General features: G+C 40.6%; 1 protein-coding gene across 2 annotated transcripts in view; it reads left to right on the top strand.

The window, feature by feature from the left end:
- The first annotated feature begins 13,770 nt into the window (after positions 1-13,770).
- Positions 13,771-19,228, top strand: part of LOC123021689 (protein TANC1-like) — a 64,236-nt gene continuing 58,778 nt past the window's right edge. For both annotated transcript variants that reach the window (XM_044426703.1, XM_044426704.1), the window contains exons 1-2: positions 13,771-13,948; positions 14,100-14,204. In XM_044426703.1, the coding sequence (XP_044282638.1) occupies positions 13,786-13,948; positions 14,100-14,204 (268 nt within the window). In that variant the 5' untranslated portion in view covers positions 13,771-13,785. The remainder of the gene's footprint in view (positions 13,949-14,099; positions 14,205-19,228) is intronic.

Here is a 19,228-nt window from a genome sequence, read left to right on the forward strand (position 1 = left end):
TAATGTTTTAGTATGTTTTATTTTCATGGTTCTGTCTATTGTTGGGCAGAGTGACAGTGCCTAGGGGGCCATGGGATCCTTAGTTTCCAGATCTGAGCTCAGTGACAGTGCTCTGACCTCAGTTCTGGGGATCTGCACCCAGATTACCCTTCTCTACATTGTAGCTAGCAGTTAAAGAGCCATACCAGCTGCTTTTCCAAGTCAGCAAACTGTCTTCGGAGAAAGAGCAAACGGGTGTTCTGCAGGGAGGTGCAGAGACTGGGACCACATCATTCAGCATATCCTGACAGCATTCCAACCCCTCCCTGTCCGAAGCACCTCAGCTAGATGGCCCAAGAATAGGTTGAAAGCTTACCCAGTTGGATTGCACTATAGTATGTATTTATTTTATTTGTTTCAATCTACTTCTATGCTGCGCTATAACCTGAAGTTTATCTGGTTGTTGTTTTATTGTTTTATATTTATAAACTGTCCTAAAAGCACCCACCTTATGGGTGGTCTATGTATTTAATAAAATAAATAAATTGATAAATTTCTGCAACTCTTTATAAATGGATGCTGTTTTCTGACTCTGCAGTTTTAAACTATGTGTTTAGATATGATTTAAAGTTATTTTTAAGTATGAATGCCTCTCCTTTCTACTGCAGTCTTTAGGCTGGCTTACAATAAAAATGGTCAGATAAAACCCACATAAATTAATGACCAATCTAAAAAGCACATAAACTTGGTAAAAAAGAACCACTAGCGACAAAATTGAAGGCAGATTCAATCCAAAAGAGAATAAATTATTTTAAGTTGGCATTTGAAAAATAGGATAATAGGTCTTTCGACAGTGTATTCCATAATTGGAATGCCACAAAGAAGGCCTGTTTCCTAGTAGCCACCCCTGTAATTTCTAGAAGCAAGAGTCCTTGGAACTGCAGGTTATACTTACATTGCTTTGAACATGGCAGGGTTGGATAGCAAGAACCTGGGAAACATTTCTAAAAAAATTAAATCATATATTGGTCTGTATGAGTTTCTTTGCAAATTCTGGTGCCTGCTAAGAAAGAATGCAAGCTTCTAGTTTTCTTTAAAAGTAAGCTTTTAATCCCAGTGAAGTACAGAATGTTCTCCTTCTCTAGACAAAATCTGAATTTAGTGTTTGGAAACAAGTGATGGCAGGATGAGCAGGGAAGCTATTCTTTTGAAGACTGTTCTAACAATAAAATGCAATACTTTGCTGAAATATCATCCGCATCTTCCATTGGGCTGTTAACATATCTTCAGGAATACTTCAGTCCTGCATGTGTTTACCCAAAGGTAAACCCCAATGTATTTTAATTGTTAAATTACAGATTTTTATAAAAATTATATTCATATCTTTGTTTATTATTTAGTTATTCCTTATTTTTGTTGGTTGGCTCAGCTTTGGGACTGCTGAAATGTATTGTTATTGAACTGTATCATTATTGTATTGTTACTTTATTATTATTATTTTAATTCTTGTAAACTGTTCAGAGCGCCAAATTGACTATGGAGGATGGTATATAAAAGTTTATATAAATAAAATGAATAAATGTGTTCTGTGGGAGTTATTCCCAGGTAAATGTGTAGCCCAAGTTTGTAAAATTTCAATAGACTGTAACTTATGTGTATATCAGTAGATGTAATAATTTAATTTAGGGTATGATTCTACCAAAATTAAGGGTTTCTAAGTCTTGTTGCTTTCAGTTGGAGCCAGTAGGTTAAGCATATGCTTAAGGCTCTCATTTAAATTAGTGGGGGTTAATAATGCATAATTGTGGCTCAGTTTTGTATTTTCTCTTGAAGAGGCTCAAGAGATGATTTCCTCCCTTAACTTCACAACTTCTTTGCATTCAGAAAGGCTCATCATTCCGGTGGTGGTGTCTGTGTGTAGAACATTAAAATACAATGCCAAACCATGCTGCATGCTTCCTTTTCTCCCCCTCTCACGTGTCTACTCCTGATATCTGATTCTTGCTTTCAGTAAACTGATGTGTGGCAGTTCATCTACAAGACAGGGTCACTAATCAGATTACTTTTTAGGGAAGCAGAAACTTAGTCCACTTTGTAGATAAACTGGAGCACACAGTTAACACTGTGAGTAAGAAGGGAGTGTGCAAGCTCAAGACTGCCCAGAGTTCATACAGTAATGACCTATTACAATATTACTCTGTGGCAAAATGACTTAATTAGTCAAAGCTTCTTCCATCTGTTGTGGCTTTTCCCTGTTCATCCTGATATAGCATATCTCAAGCTGGGTGCAAGGAGCTATCTTTTGAGGTTGATGGAGGGAGTACTGACTGGCTTTGGAATCAATCAATCAATATAGGAACACAGAAACAGAGCGAGTCAGAAGGGGTCTCCCGGGCCATCTAGTCTGACCTCTGGCACCAGCCGGTTCCACTCACGACATGCCCACCATGTGGACGTCCAGCCTATCCTTGAACACCCGCACCGATGGGGCCTCAACGACCTCTCGTGGAAGCCCATTCCACACCCTCGGGGTCCTCACCTTTCTTCCTGCAATGGCACTTAAATATTTTTAGTATATTCAAGCCTTCATATATTCAAGTTTCTTAACTACTCTCCAGTTCTGAAATCCTTTCAAATGTTTATATGTAAGGGTTTGCAGCATGCTTAGAGTTGGGTTTGGTTCTTGAGAAGTCCCTGAGAGTATAGTTTATGCAACTCTTTTTACATTGCTGTAACGTGTCTATATACACTCTTGAGAAATGCGAGTGACTAGTTTTAAAAACCAGCTAAGGAAAAAGTGACCTCAACACTGAGTTTCCCATGTTCCTGCAAATGTGAAAAATATTGTAAGGGAAGCCATGCAACTTCAAATGCCAGCATTACTACCTTTCATTTTGATACTGTCATTTTACTACCTCTCGTTTATTAATCTAATCCTGATTAAAATGGTTGCCCTTTACTATTCTAGTTTACTGTATCTAATTATAGCATTGTTTGATGTAAAGAAGCTAGAACAATTGTCTTTTGAAAGGATGTGGTTTATATATGTTCAGTTATGTATCGAAGTGGCACCCTCTGCTGGAAATTTATGTGTAAACCTTTTCTTTTTAGATTTATTAAAAAATCTTTGACATATCTCTGTCATTTTTCTTTGCATTTCATTTGCCTAGGAGCTGTAAAATAGAGAAATATTGAATTGGTTTGCTGAGTTCCATTTATATCAGAAATTAAAACTGTAAATAAGCTATGCAAAGTAAACAGGATAAACTGTGCATCAGATGTTTTACTGCATGCATACCACTGAATTCTGCCTCATACCAGCGAGGTGAAAATTTGTAAGCATGCCAAGTAAAGACTCGCTTTAGTCCCAGCCCCAATCCCAAAGACTCCATTTGGGGCAGGAGGCAGCATAGAAATGCAAAAATAAAGAAAAATAAAGAAATGTTTAAAAATTTCATAATGCAGGTTCCTTGCTGCATAACATCTTTTTAACCCTTCTATTGTACTCAGAAACTGTATATTTTTGGCTGAAGTGGTGATTGTAATCTACATTAATAATTGTAGGTGTTATTTAATATGGAAGAATATAATGATGTGATTTTGCATACATGATATTAATGATCACAGCTGGCTTCAGCTTTGTTGATTTGAGAAATAAGGTGCATTTCTCCCATAGAAGTTTATCTGGTGAAACCTTGATGTGGTTGCATAAACCAGCTGGAGGCTGGTGAATAAGACCTAATCTATTGATTATCCCAAAGTAACACTCTTTGAAGTACTTTCATCCTTGAATTTGTTTGTACAATCAAAGGGTAAATCTAAGGTTTAAATCATTTAAATATGCTGAAAGAAATGTGAGTATTATTTTCTCATCTCGCTTTTATTGTCTTGGAGAAACTGATGATACATTTCCATCAGTATTTCTCATCGTATATGAGGGGAACATGCTGTCAGTACCAGAGCTGAAAGAGATAGAGTTGTGCCAGGGAATGACTGTGTTCAAGATATAAGCCCATTTTTCATATTCTGTGTCTTCCCAGCACATTTAATATCAAGAGAACCCTAGAGGACAGAAGAGAAATGAACTTTTCCTTATTCTTAGTATATTAAGTTGGTAGAGCAAACGTGATTTTCTGGCTGTTGGTTCTAGAATCTTGTCCCCTGTCCCCTTCCTCCCTTCAAAATCTAGTAACAGCTTTAGAGCGTAATGCAAGTTACTTGAGACCCTGCTTGCTCAGATCTAGATCCCTGCCTGGCCTTCAATAACACATCTGCCTGTAGGCCTCTTGCTCCTTTATTGCTAGTCAGATATGCAAACCCTCCCCCTTTTAGAGCCCTCTCCTTCTTCCCACCCAGTTACAGCCACTTTCTTTTTTAAACTTCTTGTTCTAGATCTGGAGTACCTAGAATCTGATATTTGCTGAGGCCTGAAAATAGTGTGTGTGACTTGCTCTGAAGTTAGATATACAAGCTCCATTATGGATGTTAACTCATTTTTACTCTCTTTCATCCCCACTCACCCCCCACCCCCCTACATCTTGAAAGCTTCTGAAATTGCCTTAGTATATTCTATGTTCCTTTTGGGAGAAATGGCCCCCTTCCCTGTGTAGTCGTGGGAACACTCCAGTTTTGGGAGAAATGATTATAATTAAAGATGTGACAGGGTAGAAAAGGAGTCCTCCAAAGCATGCCTTCCTGCTCCACCCATCCAGAGAGGGAAATCTCTTTGGCATTTCTCGCTGCAAAGAGGAGGTGCTGGTGAGTTTGGGACGGTGGGAGGAATGGAGATATTCATGGTTTTTCCACTTCCGCAGAGGTCCTGTGTTCTTAACCCCCGTGAATGTATAGGGCTAACTATATGTGAGCTGACTTACATCAAATGCAACTTAAAGATGAATTTCCATTTTCTCAGGAATAGAACTTGTTCATAACCCAGGGACTGCTTGTATTTTCTTTCTTGAAATGCAACTAAAATACTTCTAAAGCAGGGTTTAAAACAATGCTGTTCCAGTGAACTCATGCTGCTGATCTCCTGAATCTAAGATCGAATAGTAGCAATGCTAGTGATAACATTGCTACTGAGAGTTTAGTAAACAAGTGCCTCTCTTGGCATTTGATGTTGTGAAAGTACTTTCAAATGTTTCAGAATACAAAACATCTTCAAGTATTGTCCCAGGAGTACAACTTGGGGCTGCGCCAGGCATATTGTTTTTGCTGCATGCTGGTAAGACAAGGCCTTTGCACAGTCTTTGACATTGCTTGCTTCTTCACTTAACTTGCCCTGCAAACTAGGATTGTGTAGTAGGATGAGGCAAAGGAGCTTTTGAGGTTGTTGCTGACTGCTGTCTGCCAAAACATCAAGGAAAATTGCCCTCTTTTGTTGCATGAACAAATGTCCTTGAAGATTGTGAAGCTCACAAAGATTAATAGTTTACCTGCTTTATAGAGTTCCTTAAAATTATAGATCAAAGCAGATAGGTAGCAGAAATTATCAGTATTGCCTTGACATTTTTGTGAAATGTTCCTTCTTAATATAAGGATATAGGAAATAGTTGCCACATTTAGACTAGTTAGTACTTGGTATAAGGAAGAGGAAGATGGGTCTTGTTAATAAAAGCTTTACAGACTGCCAGGCTGATCTACAGAGTAAAAGTTGTTCTTGTTTTAGGCTTTGGGGGTGACATTTATGTTCCAATGCAGAAGACTGCTAAGATAAAACCTCCATGCATTAAAAATTTGTGTGTGTGCATGCACACACACACACAGACACACACACACACACAAAAGCAAGAACACAGTGTTCAGTGTAATATGAATTCAGAGTACAGGAGGATTATGGATTATTTAATTTTAAAATCCTCTTTGGTTAATTCCAGCTTGTCTTTTATGTTTTATGTGTGTATTTGTGAGCAGAATTATAAATATTAAGTACTTATTATAGAATTCTAGAATAGTAGGAAGAAAAGGAAAGTAAAACTTATATAGTCCATTCTACCAACATACGTATATGTTCATAGGGATGAAGTGGGGAGAAGATGTAGCAAAATTATATATTCTTGAGGAAGTTAATGGAAGAACACACTACAGGTCTTCAGCACTTTCCTTAAACTGATTGTCAGGTGGTGGTGGCAGTTTTTAAGTAACCCATACTTACTAAAGAAGCACTTAAACCTTCTGGCAGTTTCAGTAGGCATGGGAGCCATCTGTTTCAACAAGGAGATGCTTAAATTATGCCACGTCCTGCTCCCATTGCATCTATACAGAGTCCTCTAGTGGAGCTGATTTTGACCTTTATTATAGTGTAGCTCAGCTTGGGACCAGAATACCCGAAAAGCTGCTTGTTTCCGCATGTGCCTGCACGTGTATTCAGATCTTCAGAGCTGGCTGTTATTTGATTGCCCCAATATCTAAGATGTGGCAGGTGACCACATGGCAAAGGCCCTATTCATGGTAGCACCATAAATGTGGAAAAGAAATGTCCCCAGGGACGCTCATCTAACCAGGAAAAGAAGTTCTGGATGATTTGTAAAGCTTGTATTAGTTGCTTTTATGTTGCTTGGCGTTTGTTTATTATATAGGAGCCTTGTCCCCCAAAACCCTCCATAAACAGCACATTGTACGCCTTCCCAACTACTTGTCTTTTTCTGCAGATGCTTTCAGCTTTTGCAGCCTGAGGATGTGGAGAGAGCTTTTTTAAGTGCAAGGCTGATTAGATTTGTCCCTTGCCCATTGTTGATTGAGGGCAAGGACAGTTGAGGAAATACAGCTGTTAAATATGACCTTGAAAGAGGGTATAGCTTCATTTATATGTCATTATGTAGCATCCTCCCAAGGGGGGGTGGCAGTTGCTAGTAGGATTATTTATCTAAAACATTTGTATGCCGCCCACTTGTGCCACAGCATCTCTGTGCATTTCTCTATGCACCTCTGTGCAGAAAAAGATTGAACCAGAAGAAGAAAAAGGAATCACCAGGTTGGGGGCACTTTGGCTGAACTGTAGTTCAAAGCAGACTGAAATTGATGGAGATGGTCAGTCTTGTCCCAGAAATATATGTATTTGAGTTTTTATTATTTATTTATTTTATTAAAACATTTCTATGCCGCCCCTTGCCGAGGCCTCAGGGCGGCTTACAACATCAAATAAAATACAAAATACATTAAAACAATAACAATTAAAATATATACAGTAAAATAAAATAAGCCGCCCTGGCCGAATAAAATTCAATAATATTAACATTTAAAATGCTGCTTAAATAAAAAGGTCTTCGCCTGGCGCCGAAAAACAAATAACGACGGCGCCAGGTGGACCTCTCTGGGGAGCGCATTCCATAACTTAGGCGCCACCGCTGAGAAAGCCCTCCTCCGAGTAGCCACCCTCCTAATTTCCTTCACTGAGGGCTCCCGGAGGAGGGCCTCTCCCACTGATCTCAAGGGGCGGCTGGGCATATATGGACATAAGCGCTCCTTCAGGTAACCAGGACCCAAGCCGTTTAGGGCTTTATAGGTCATCACCAACACCTTGAATTGGGCCCGGACTTCAATGGGAAGCCAATGAAGCTGCCAGAGAACTGGAGTCATGTGAGCATAGCGTCCAGTTCCCGTCAGCAGCCTGGCAGCTCTATTTTGAACCAATTGAAGTATCCGGACCGTCTTCAAGGGTAGCCCCACGTAGAGCGCGTTACAGAAGTCAAGGCGGGAAGTCACCAGTGCATGAGTCACTGTTGCGAGGCTGTCGTGCTCCAGATAGGGGCACAGCTGATGGATCAGCTGAAGCTGGAGGAAAGCGCTCCTCGCCGCTGCTGTTACCTGAGCTTCGAGTGAAAGCTCCGGGTCGAGGAGCACTCCCAAGCTGCGGACCTTATAAGTTGCTACGCATGTCTAAGCACCATGCCTTTAGAATGGGATATTGAATGTTGGTTAGGAATTTTCAAGGATAATTAGGAAAAGGTGAGGGCTTTTTACTACCCCCATCATTACTTTAGCAGTTATTTGGCTGGCAGGAGAAACATCATAGCCACAGCTTAGAAAACCATTTCTCATAGACTGATGAGGAAAAGATACACCAGTCTTCCTTCCACCATCCCTCCAGTTTTTCTCAGCCTTGTATGGCTAGACTGAAATAAAAACTAGATGAGTGAGACAGTTATTATTTTTTTATTCTTCTGGACCTCTGCCTTTAATACAATTGACAATGGTATTCTGGACCATCTGACCAGAATGATTCTTGTATATGTAGATCTAATTTGTCCTAGAGTGCTGCTTTCTAATTTTTGCTTGACACAATGGTGTTTAGATTATATTGATACAGTGTTCAACTGTACAATAGACCATTGGGGAAAATTAGTATGGGGAGCTGGGGTTCAGTGTCATAGGTATGCTTATGAAATTCTAGATCTTAGCTTTCTCTTCCTTCCTGTTCAAATGTTTTGTTTTATTTTATTTATTTATTTATTTATTTATTTATTTATTTATTTAAACATTTCTATGCCGCCCCTTGCCGAAGCCTTGGGGCAGCTCACAGCAGAAATAAAATACAATAAAATACAAAAATAACAATATAAAATTAAAATAAATAACAGTATAAAAAGTCACCCTGGCCAGATAAATAAGCAAATATTGTTAACAATTAAAATGACGTTTAAATAAAAAGGTCTTTGCCTGGCGCCGAAAAACAAATAACAACAAATATTTATCGATTTATATCCTGCCTTTTTCCTACAAAGGGCTCAAGGCAGCTTACATCATTCTCCTCCTCCATCTTATCCCCACAACAACCACCCTGTGCGGTAGGTTGGGCTGAGAGTCTGTGACTGGCCCAAAGTCACCCAATGGGCTCCTTGGCTGAGCGGGGACTAGAACCCAGATCGACTGAGTTCCAGTCCCGTGCTCTTAACCACTACACCACACTGGCCTAACCACAGGATGGTTGGACAGGATGTCTCCTAACAGAGAGACATAGCATAGGCAAGTCAGTAAGACTACTAATCATGAGATAAGGATGAAGTCTCACTGGGGCAGGGTTGCACCCCTTCTGAAGAAATCCACATCTTAGGAATGCTTTTTCTGGATCCAGTGTTGCTTCTGGTTGGCCAGGTGACAACTGTGGCTAGGTGTGCCATTGCCAAGCCTAGTCTGGTAGACCAGTTGTGCCTGCTGCTGAAAAAGGGGCACTTGGCTATAATCATGCATGTCATAGTTATTTCAAGGTTGAATTACTGTAGCATACCTTTGAAAAGTTCAACTGTTACAAAATGTGGCAGTGAAAGTGATAACCAGAGCCAGATTTGTGTAACATATTTCTCCATTGTTCTGCCCATACTGGCTTCTAGGTAATTTCTAATCCTAATTCAAAGTCTTTTAAAACTTGATCAGTTTGGGACCAAATTACCTGAAGGATCTGTTTGCCAAGCCTTTGGATTCCCTGTCCTGTAGAATCAGAATGGCCTTTTCCCTTGGTGGCCTTTAGATACCAGACCAAAATAGCTTTTCAGTATGTGGGCCTTAATGATTTAACTCATTCCTTAATTTGGCTGAAGAATATTACAGTTCTTGTTATTTTCTGTGTTGTTCAGTTTGATTCCTAGTGTTTAGCTCACATGAATTGTTCCCAGATTATTGTGTAAACTGTTTTGGGCATCACACTGTGAACTGGAAACATGGGATATAAATATTTTAATAAAGATGTACAAAAATATTGATTAAAATCAATAAGTTGCCCTGATGAAGATTATCTGTCAGTATTCTAATTGTACAGACCAGCCTTTCCAAAGCTGGGTTCTCCTGATATTTGGACTGCAACACCCCTTAGCTGCTGCCTGGGTGACTAGTGGTCAAGGTTGACTGGAGTTGTAATGCAAAACATCTGGAGGGAGTAGATTGAGGAAAGCTGGTATAAATGATCTTACCTGCACGATCCTCTCTGGCTGGACAGTTTAACAAATCATGCAAAATAAATAAACAAACCACCCATCTTTTGTTTGAACAGGTTTATCATTTCTGCTTCTCTGACTCTTACTTGAATAACATATGCAAGATACTGCAGGCATCATATCTCATAGTGTTTCCCTTTGTGTTGGCAGCTAGCTCTTCAATTGGTAGTCTTTGATGCTCCAGAGAAAGTGACAGGAAAAGGGGTGATTCTGTTAAGGTGGGTGGTCAGTCTTTCAATCAGTGAGCCATGACAAGGGTACTGTAATAAAAGACAAGACTATGTTAAAGTATGTTTTCTACTCTGTCTTTAACCCAGGGTGGCTTTATGTTCACACAACTGTTCTGAAATGCTTATTTATTTATTGTTGTGAGCTGCCCTGAGGCTTAGGCGAATGGGGCGGCATAGAAACTTCAGAAGGAAGGAAGGAAGGAAGGAAGGAAGGAAGGAAGGAAAGAATGAATTCCACCACTGCATGCAAAACATGGTTAAAGGCTTACAAATTCGACCTTATTTTAATATCCACATGTAGCCATTATGCAGAGTTCATCTAATGTTCCTCTGCTAATGCAGACACACATGCATAACACCTCTAATGTCTTAGAATTCCACACAAATTTGTAATACGCCATTTGCTGAATAGTACCTCAAATGTGAACAACTGAAATTTTTATAGCTACTGTTTACTGGAAAACAGGGCGTCTTAATTATTTACACAGCAATCATATGCACTAGTTACGCCTGCTGAATGGGGAAGGATTGTTTCTAAATCCTATTGTGTCCATGCAATTAAAAGCTGCAACTGCACGAAGGGCCTGGGAAGAAAGGAAGCATCTTGTTAGAGCATGAATGTGTCATACAGTTACTTGGGTGAGACGGTTTCTATGAGCCTATCATTCTTTGTGTGTCAAGTTGCATATGAGTGCATGTACATGTCTTTTTCTTCCCAGACTTTTCTTCTGGATGCCTTGTAGCCAGCTTGCAAGCCTGGAATGTGTTGTATATTATTCCACTGAGCTATAGTTTCCCATACATCCTATTCAGTACTAATCTATATGCCTGAGTTCTTGAGCACATTGCTTGGAGTGAAGGGGCATTTCATCGGTTAGGTCTGCAGGGTGCTACAAAAGTCCCATTGTGTACTTTTTTCTTTTTGGTCTGGCTGTAGCTGTGTGGTTAGGGTATTGATCTTCAGTATGAGAACTTTTGATTATAGCCTGCTGCCTCTGTGTATTGGCTTGGTTGCAATGTCATGGTTATAGTGTTGCCCTTTGTAGAAAAGCCTGGCTCAGATCTGCAAGACCCAACTCAGGAAGATTGGTCATGTATTTGCCTTTGCATTTTAATGGGGGTGGCCTTTTTCATGCCAAAGCAAATGAAGCAATGGATTTAGTACCAAATGCAAAAATGACGGCTTGGAAGATGAGATTGAAGCAAAGCTTCAGACTAACAGGATCTTAATTTTTCAGTAGCGGCTGAGCACAGTAATGGCTTGCTCAGCTCTTCCACTTGGCAAATGGACTTGACAAATGACCTCCCATTCTGAGCAGAGTTTCTCTCTCAAAATCCAACATCCAGACCTGTCCACAATCAAGATGATCATTTGCAGAATTTGCCTATAGCTGAGAAAATAGCTTTACCCTCAGGGTTACGTGAACTTTTGACTGCTGTTAGAAAACCAACCATGAGTATATCCTGTGCAAAAAAGTGGACTTCTTTTTAGAACTTTGTAACTGCTGTACAGATCAAACCCTGCAACTGCTCTGTTGAGCATGTTCTTAATTTCCCTTTCTTTTTGTTTGAAAAGGGTCAAAGGTGTCTTCATTGTGAGTCTGTAATTTTGGCCTATCACCAGCCTATAGATGGTTCCTCAGTTGTTTCCTCACCCAGTTATCCAACCAGTTATTCATGGAGTCAGCAATGCGCTCCATTGATCTAGAAGCTGGTGCCTCAATGGATTCTGTTGGTTGTTCTCCATACCTTTGTAGGGAAAACATCTGAGCCACTGGAAATGACAGATCTCCACCTCCTCTTTTGAAGAGCTGCAATCTTGCTAGCAGTCACCTCAGCTAGGAGGGCAACTGAAATATGTGGTGTCCAGATTGGCCCAGCATATGTCGTGTTCCATAAGAATATGGTGGCTCTTTGTTCCAGTATTGCTTTTCTGCCCAGGGTTGTTTCGGACTTCCATTAAAACAGGATATCAGGGGGAAAAGCCTGTCTTTTTTTCCTGCGGCATTTTCAGAGATGGAACAAACGTTTTACACTTTGGACACCAGGAGGGACCTGGCTTTCTACTACCCCAGAACTAAATCTTTCCCTCAGTCTCCATGTTTATTTTCTTGTAATGGGGGGGGGCAAAGGAAAGAGCTTCCTGTTTCTAAGAGACTGTGGTGGATTGTCCAGACTATCCCACTAGCCTATGAGCTGGCAGTCTCTAGCCTGTAAACTATGTGGGAGTACATATTGCAAAGGAATGCACAACCTCCATTTCATTTGCTACAGGGGTCTCAAATGACTGCCAAGCTGCAACTTGGTCTGTAGCATTAACTTTAATTCATCACTACTGCTTGGATGTCCAGGCAAGGGCTCTTTTGGTCATGCAGTCATAACTTAAATACTGATATGATGTCACCAGAAAACAGCTTCTTATTGTCCTTATCTGTAAACACTCAGATAACCATTCAAAAAACTGCAGCCTGTCTTTACATTCCCAGGAATGAGATTCTGACCCACACATTTCCTATTCCTATTGCATTGCCATTTTCCACTGGAATACCAGTGTTCTTTGGTAGCTTTCAGAAACAAGCTGCTTTTTGTGGTGTGCCTGTTTTCTTGTCTTTCTCCATTGCAAAATGCTTGCTCCATCACACTGATGCTAATGCATATGCGGTACTGGTATCACAGTAGAATTTGCAGTCTTCACCTGTGGGTTCTTCATGTGACCCCTTAACTGCTGAAATAGAGAGAGCCCTGTGCTGGGGAGGCATTGTGGCTGCTCTTGGGTGTGTGTATCTGCAATATAAGTAGCTGGAATTGTGACTAGGATCTGTGATGAACTGGTGGAATCTTAGCAAACACAATATGTTGGGTATCTTTCCTTGGGGTGAATTGGCGGGGGGATGTGAGAGTGCAACTCATTGGTATTGGTTTGGATATTATTAGTAATAGTATTATTTCATCGTTTGATCTTCTCTACTACAGAGGCTAAATAAAATTCTAACTTATTAACACCAGGATCATAGGTTAGGCCTGTTAGATTTTTAAAGCAGTTGCTTCACTATTTGGAGCATTTCTCTAAAAAACCCTTAGATGGCAGTATTGTTCCCACTGTGGTACTATTTTCGTGAACAGAATTTCTGTTGTGCATTTAATGTTTCCTGTAATTGTTGCATTCAGTAGAGTGTGCTGCCATTAATAATGTAAATACTGAAATGAAAGTAGTGAATTCATTTTCTTAAGTTTGATGAACATAAACTGTTGATAAACTGTTTTCCATCTCAACCCGAAAACTAAATAGATGGCTTTAAAATGCCAAGCATGTTTTGGTTTAATTTTACTAAAATTGTTGTCTCCCTTTCTTTTTAAATGAACATATTGAGAGCTAGCTGCCAAACAGATCTTTCTCCTCCCCACCCCACCGCCCTCTTACAATCAACATTGTGCGTCATTTGCTTGGGTAGAAATACTGTACTCAGTAATATAAAGCTGCTGGATGGGAATATTTGGAGTGTTAAATGTTGCAAGCTGTCTGCTTTGTAATCCTTGCCTCCTGGCTTTCAAAGATTATACTAGTAAACAGGGTTATCTTCAAATTGAGGTGGAAAACAGAGGTTCTGCCTAGAGAGGCTCAGTCTGAGGCTGTGTGTGTTTCAACCATGTCAGAGTCACACTCTTTACATATGCTAGAGGCTGCTTCAGAAGCATCACAGCAAGGAAACTGCTTTTGTTCCACAGCAGAGTTTACATTCCAAAAAGTGAGCCTGACTAGAGCTTGTTGCTGCTGCTTTTTCCCCCTGACAACAGACTGCAAGAGTGGAAGTACGAGAGAATTCACTATCTTTCTTATAACATGGGTAGCGTCTGCATCACTTAGCTTTGCTTTTGGAGTTGTTCTCCTCCTCCACCTGTCTTCTGAAATTTGTGTCCTGTCTGAGCAATAGTAGGTGAGCTAAAATGTTTCCTGTTGCAGGTCCCATCAGGAAGCCCAAATACGTGGAAAGCCCCCGAATACCGGGGGATGCAGTCGTCGTTCCAATGAGGAAGGTGTTGGAACCAACTGAACACAACCAGAATGGTGAGTATGTGTGTTTAGAGTGGTTTTACCTTTATTAAATGATTGGACTTTGACTTGAAAAGGAAATGGCTATAAAAACAGTAAAAATTGTACTCTTTGTATAGAACCGTTTTGCAGATATTGTGCTAGGTTAATATGTGCCATGTCTAGCAGCCCAGAATCCTAGAATGGTGTAAATATTCCAGTAAAATTAAGAATAAGATTTGTGGGTCGCTATTACTGTGCGAGTAGTACTTGGATTTTGCTTGCTTTCAGTCTTTCAAGTGAAAGTGTTCTACTTTGCTGTGTTAAAGAGATGTGTCTTGCCACTGCAGTGAAAAGCTTACTAAATCAGACAGCAAATAACAATAGATGACTGTGTTGGCAAGGCTGGTAATAGCCCAACCCTGGAGTTAATTGGTATTCTTGAAAAGTTCCAAGTTCATTAAATTTGACTACAGCATAACAGAGCGTGGTTTCAATGAATGTCACTGTGAAATGAGAATCAAGATACTCTGTTAGTATTTGTACAATAATGAGGATTTCATATTCACTGTGATTTTAGATTTATAGCCTAATTGATACCAGTGGACTCAACATACACCTTCAAGCTAAATACACCTTCCTTGTTTTTCTGGAGCTTTCTATCTGAGACTGAGTTCACAACATCTCTTTCCATAGTGGTAAAAGTTTCTAGGAGAGACAAACATTCCTCTGTGGAACCCTGTCCACATTTTTTGTGCATATCTGGATTCGAGAGCAGAGTATGGCCCCATTCTTTTAAATTCACATCAGTGTAACCTATATTTTGTGACTGTCTGCATTTTTCTGCACTCTAGACCTTACTTTTCACAGTTAGAAAATCTGTTGAACTTTCAAAACATGTTAAAAAGTATGCTCTGTCTAATTTTGACATGGAGATTTTATCCCAACTTTTTATTTTTATAGCTGTTTTATTCATTCATTTTTGTACTGGCCATGGCTGATTGACAGCAAATTATGTTGTTGTTGTTGTTGTTAAAGAAGAGCACTCTTTTTGCAGAGGAAGCTTTGTAGTTATTAGTTGCATGATAATGGTTTATTCTTCCATCGTCTCTTAACTCCCACTGTTTAGTGGTTCTCTTTTTGGACAAGTGGGCCTTGCTCTTTTGAGCCCAAAAGGTTACTAAAGACCATCATATAAACCCTGAGAAACAGATCACTGTTTGCTAATTTAGATGGCTTAAGTCTCCATCCTCCTGCTTCCATATGGCAGCAGATTTCACTGTCACTTGGCCACTAGCCTGCATAGTATATACAGTTAAAAAAAAAGTAACATCATCAGAGATGGCAAAGGAACAAAATGTCTAGCGTTTTCCCAGCTAGAGGACATGTACCACTGGTGACTAAGAGGCATGCCAGTAGTAGGAGTTTCGTTTGCCTACACAAATTGATTCCAGTTCCACATTTATTCTGTGGCAACTAGCATTCTCATCAGAACACATGAGCAATAGCGCTTAGTCTTGTGGGAGGCTCTTTGTAGATGGATTCAAGGAAACAGGTGAGATAGACCATCTGTATGAATGCTCTGTCATGTCTCTTGCATCACATTTCAGGCACAAATCCATACCACTGCATTGCCCATGATGTGTTTTTTTTTTCTGGGGGTGGTTTGTGCACAAGTAAGTACAAGTGTCATAAAGAAAGGCTTCACACATTCCAGGTATTTCTTCCACACGTGCGCACACACATGCACGCACACACACACAATCATGCACTCACGCAGTTATTGAGGGACAGACCCAGCCCCTATTTTCCCCTCTGTGCTAATACAGTTACATGTGATGGCAGGTAACTGTGGAAATGTGTACTCGAGCTCCACTTTCCTTGCAACGTTGTGCCCGTTTTCTCCCTTGCTTTCCCCAAAGCTGATACAGACAAAGACCAGCATAGAAGGAGCCTTCATGGTACTTCTGGCTAAGAAAAAGTGTGCTCCCCACTCACTGTCCTTGACCTTGTACTCTGCTGTGGCTGTTGATCAAAAGATGTGCTTACCGGGGTTCAGATGGTTGTCTCTTCAGGCTAAGTGTCTGTTTGACATGAATAGCAATATTAGCTAAGATGACACTGCTTTGAAATGTGGAATATCTTTGGTGTCAGGATCTGGACTTCCCTGGGGCTCTAAATGGTGGCCAGAACCGGTAAACCCACCAGTATTTGCAGGATTGGTCCCAGGCCCTGCTGGAGCTCCTGGCAAGTTCTTCCCTCCAGAACTTACTTCAGCAACACAGGTCTTCCTGTCTGCTGTAGTGCCTGCACCGTGTCCCACCCAGATCCTGTCTCACCTCAGTAATGCAAGTCTTCCTGCCAGTTGTGGTGTGGCTTGGCTCCTATACCTTGCCTGACCCTGCTGCATTTGGACCCTTGCTGTGAATCTTCCTTTGCCATGTTGCGTCAGCAATGCAGGTTTTCCTGCTACCTTGTCTGTCCTTGCCATGCATTTTGCCTTGCTGGGTATCCTGCCTAGTTACCCTGCCTCAAAGTACCTGCAATTCTGTTTGTCTTCCTGTTCCTTGCCCTGCCCTGGTATGCATTTCTGGTTCCTGAACTGGCCTGCTCTGTGACTACAACCTGGACATGCGATTGAGCCTTGCTATTTGACTTGGACTCTGTCTTGGCTCAGGTTCAGTTGCCCTTGTCCTGGTGCCTCCGTCTTGTGTTTTGCTGCCCACACCTCAGCTGCTTCATTTGGTCCATTTGTGGCAAAAATATGTGGGAAATGAGAGATGAGATGTGTGGATTTATTTTTTACACTGCTTAGCTTTTCTTTGTATTAGGTAATGATAGAAACAGAGAGTAGTAGTTCTGCACTAAAATATAAACACTAAATATAAATGAAAACTGAAGTGGAGGGGAGAACCCTTTTTTCCCTGGAACCTCATGCTAATTTTAGTCAGTGGCACTAGAATTTCTGAGTTCCTGTCCATAGAAAATTCTGAACCACTTCAGTAAATCTAAATATATTTCTTAAGTTTTTTGTTGGTTTATTCACATCACTACTTTTTATTTACACTTTTTGAAAAAGTATGTGGCTCTTAAATTCTTTAAAAATCTCATAGATTGAATTGGTTCAGGAGTAATGCTGACCCATGATTGTTGCCCTACTTCTGACAGAAAAACAAACCATGGCTTGTTTTCTTAGTTTGTGGCTTGTTTGTTCTGTCTTCTGCCTGCTCCCTGGGATTCCCTTCTGATTCCCAGATACCTTTGCAGCACAGTAGTATCAATACGTAGAGCGGCTTTTTAAAAAACTGCTTTTGTCTAATGCCTTTGCAGCATGGCACAACAATCCATGAACAACCCATGGTGCTGCATTCTTTCAGGAGTGTGTGTATTCATATTCTGAATATTGAAGTTCAATCCCCTCCCTGCCATCTCTCTCTCTTTCACTGAGGTTTCAAACTCAGTCTCCTCTGTATATTAATTTTGTTCAACATTCTATACTGGTAATTCCCAAATGAAAAATTGGGCCTTACATGTTTATGGAATTCTGTCAATGGTTTGCCATCAGTACTTATATCAAGAAATGAGAAAAAAATGAATAAAATGAGCAAAAGGCTTGGCACCTCCACCACACTGTGTCTTAGTATATCTCAGTGGACATTTTATTTTGGCAATTTTTGCTATGAAGTCTGTGACCCTGAAATTATGCTTACAGAAGTATCAGGGCCTCTGGTCATACAAAAAAATGGGCCCTCACATTTGTACCACAGGTTCACAAATTTTCTATAACACACAACATAGGCAGAATAAATAGAGAAAAGGCAGAATAAATAGACAGTGGATACAAGCCTGTGGGTGACTCATAAGCCCCAGAGCAGAAGATTATGATCATCCTATGCAGAGTAGGAGTTATGGGAGAAATGCGCTTTGCCTCCCTGTTCTCTCACCCTGCATTTTTGCTAGACATTCTTTTTTGACTATCTAGCAAAGGAGTTTTGGAGGGAGAGGAACAGAAGCTGACAGAGGCTCAGAAAAGGTTGTATCATGTTCTTTTCAGTCTCCACTTGTTCTTCCTGACACGCCACTTGCCCCTTTGTCCCTCTTTGAGGTAGTATTTCCTACCTTGAAGAATCAGCTAGTACGGCTCTGCATGTCACATGCAGTAGGGAGTAGGAGAGGTTAGGAGCTCTGAGGCTGGAGGTCTGGACACTCTCCAACCTCAGAACTAAACATCCAAAATACCCTGTTGTCCCACAGACTCTGTCTAGAGACTATAGGTTTGCTCCCTAAAGAGACCAAAATCATATCTAGGCCAAAACTGTTCCTTCCTTGTTTACTAGCTCTCCATAGGTCAGATTCTTTATTAATCCCAGACACCTGACTAGGAGTGAAGTTTCCATGGTAAAACCCAGTGAGGATTTCTGAGCAGTAAGTACTGATTTTATCAAAGCTTCATAGGTAAAGAAAAGTTTTACAGGGAAGTTACATGTGAAAATATATCAGTATTGCAGGAAAGGTTTGACCCACAGTGATAAATCCATCTTCTGCCAGAACATGAGGAGGAGACATCAGAGTCAATTATATGAATCAGATGTAACTTATCTTTTATGATTAATTGTATTTGGTCACCCAGTGATTTATTTTCAGTTTCCATTGGTACTGAACACATTACCAAACTGGAATATAAATTCTGGATATATTTAACATGGTGAAGGGCAAAAGAAAACCAGCTCTTCTGTATCTTGGGCCTTGATGAGGCAGTACACGACAGCAGTTCATTCTTCTGGGTCTTCCTGGAGGATGTGCCCCCGCCCCTATGTCTGTATTTGCCCTGCAATTGCAGCAGGGTGCAGGAAAGCTGTGTTGTCTTAGGGCTCCTTAGGAAGAGACCCAGGAGAAAGTATCTTGTGACTTGTTGTGGTGGCAGTTTAGCAACAGGAGATGGGTCATGTCCTTCTGGATCTCCTTTGCTTGCTGCAGTGACAAGGGGCATAAGCCATAATCTCCTGGATCTTCTAAGGACATGGCCTGTATTCACATGTCCCCATTGCTGAGTGGCAGGA

The sequence above is a fragment of the Varanus komodoensis genome, unplaced genomic scaffold, assembly GCF_004798865.1.
Source record: "Varanus komodoensis strain SLA01 unplaced genomic scaffold, ASM479886v1 scaffold171, whole genome shotgun sequence".
Classification (NCBI taxonomy): domain Eukaryota; kingdom Metazoa; phylum Chordata; class Lepidosauria; order Squamata; family Varanidae; genus Varanus; species Varanus komodoensis.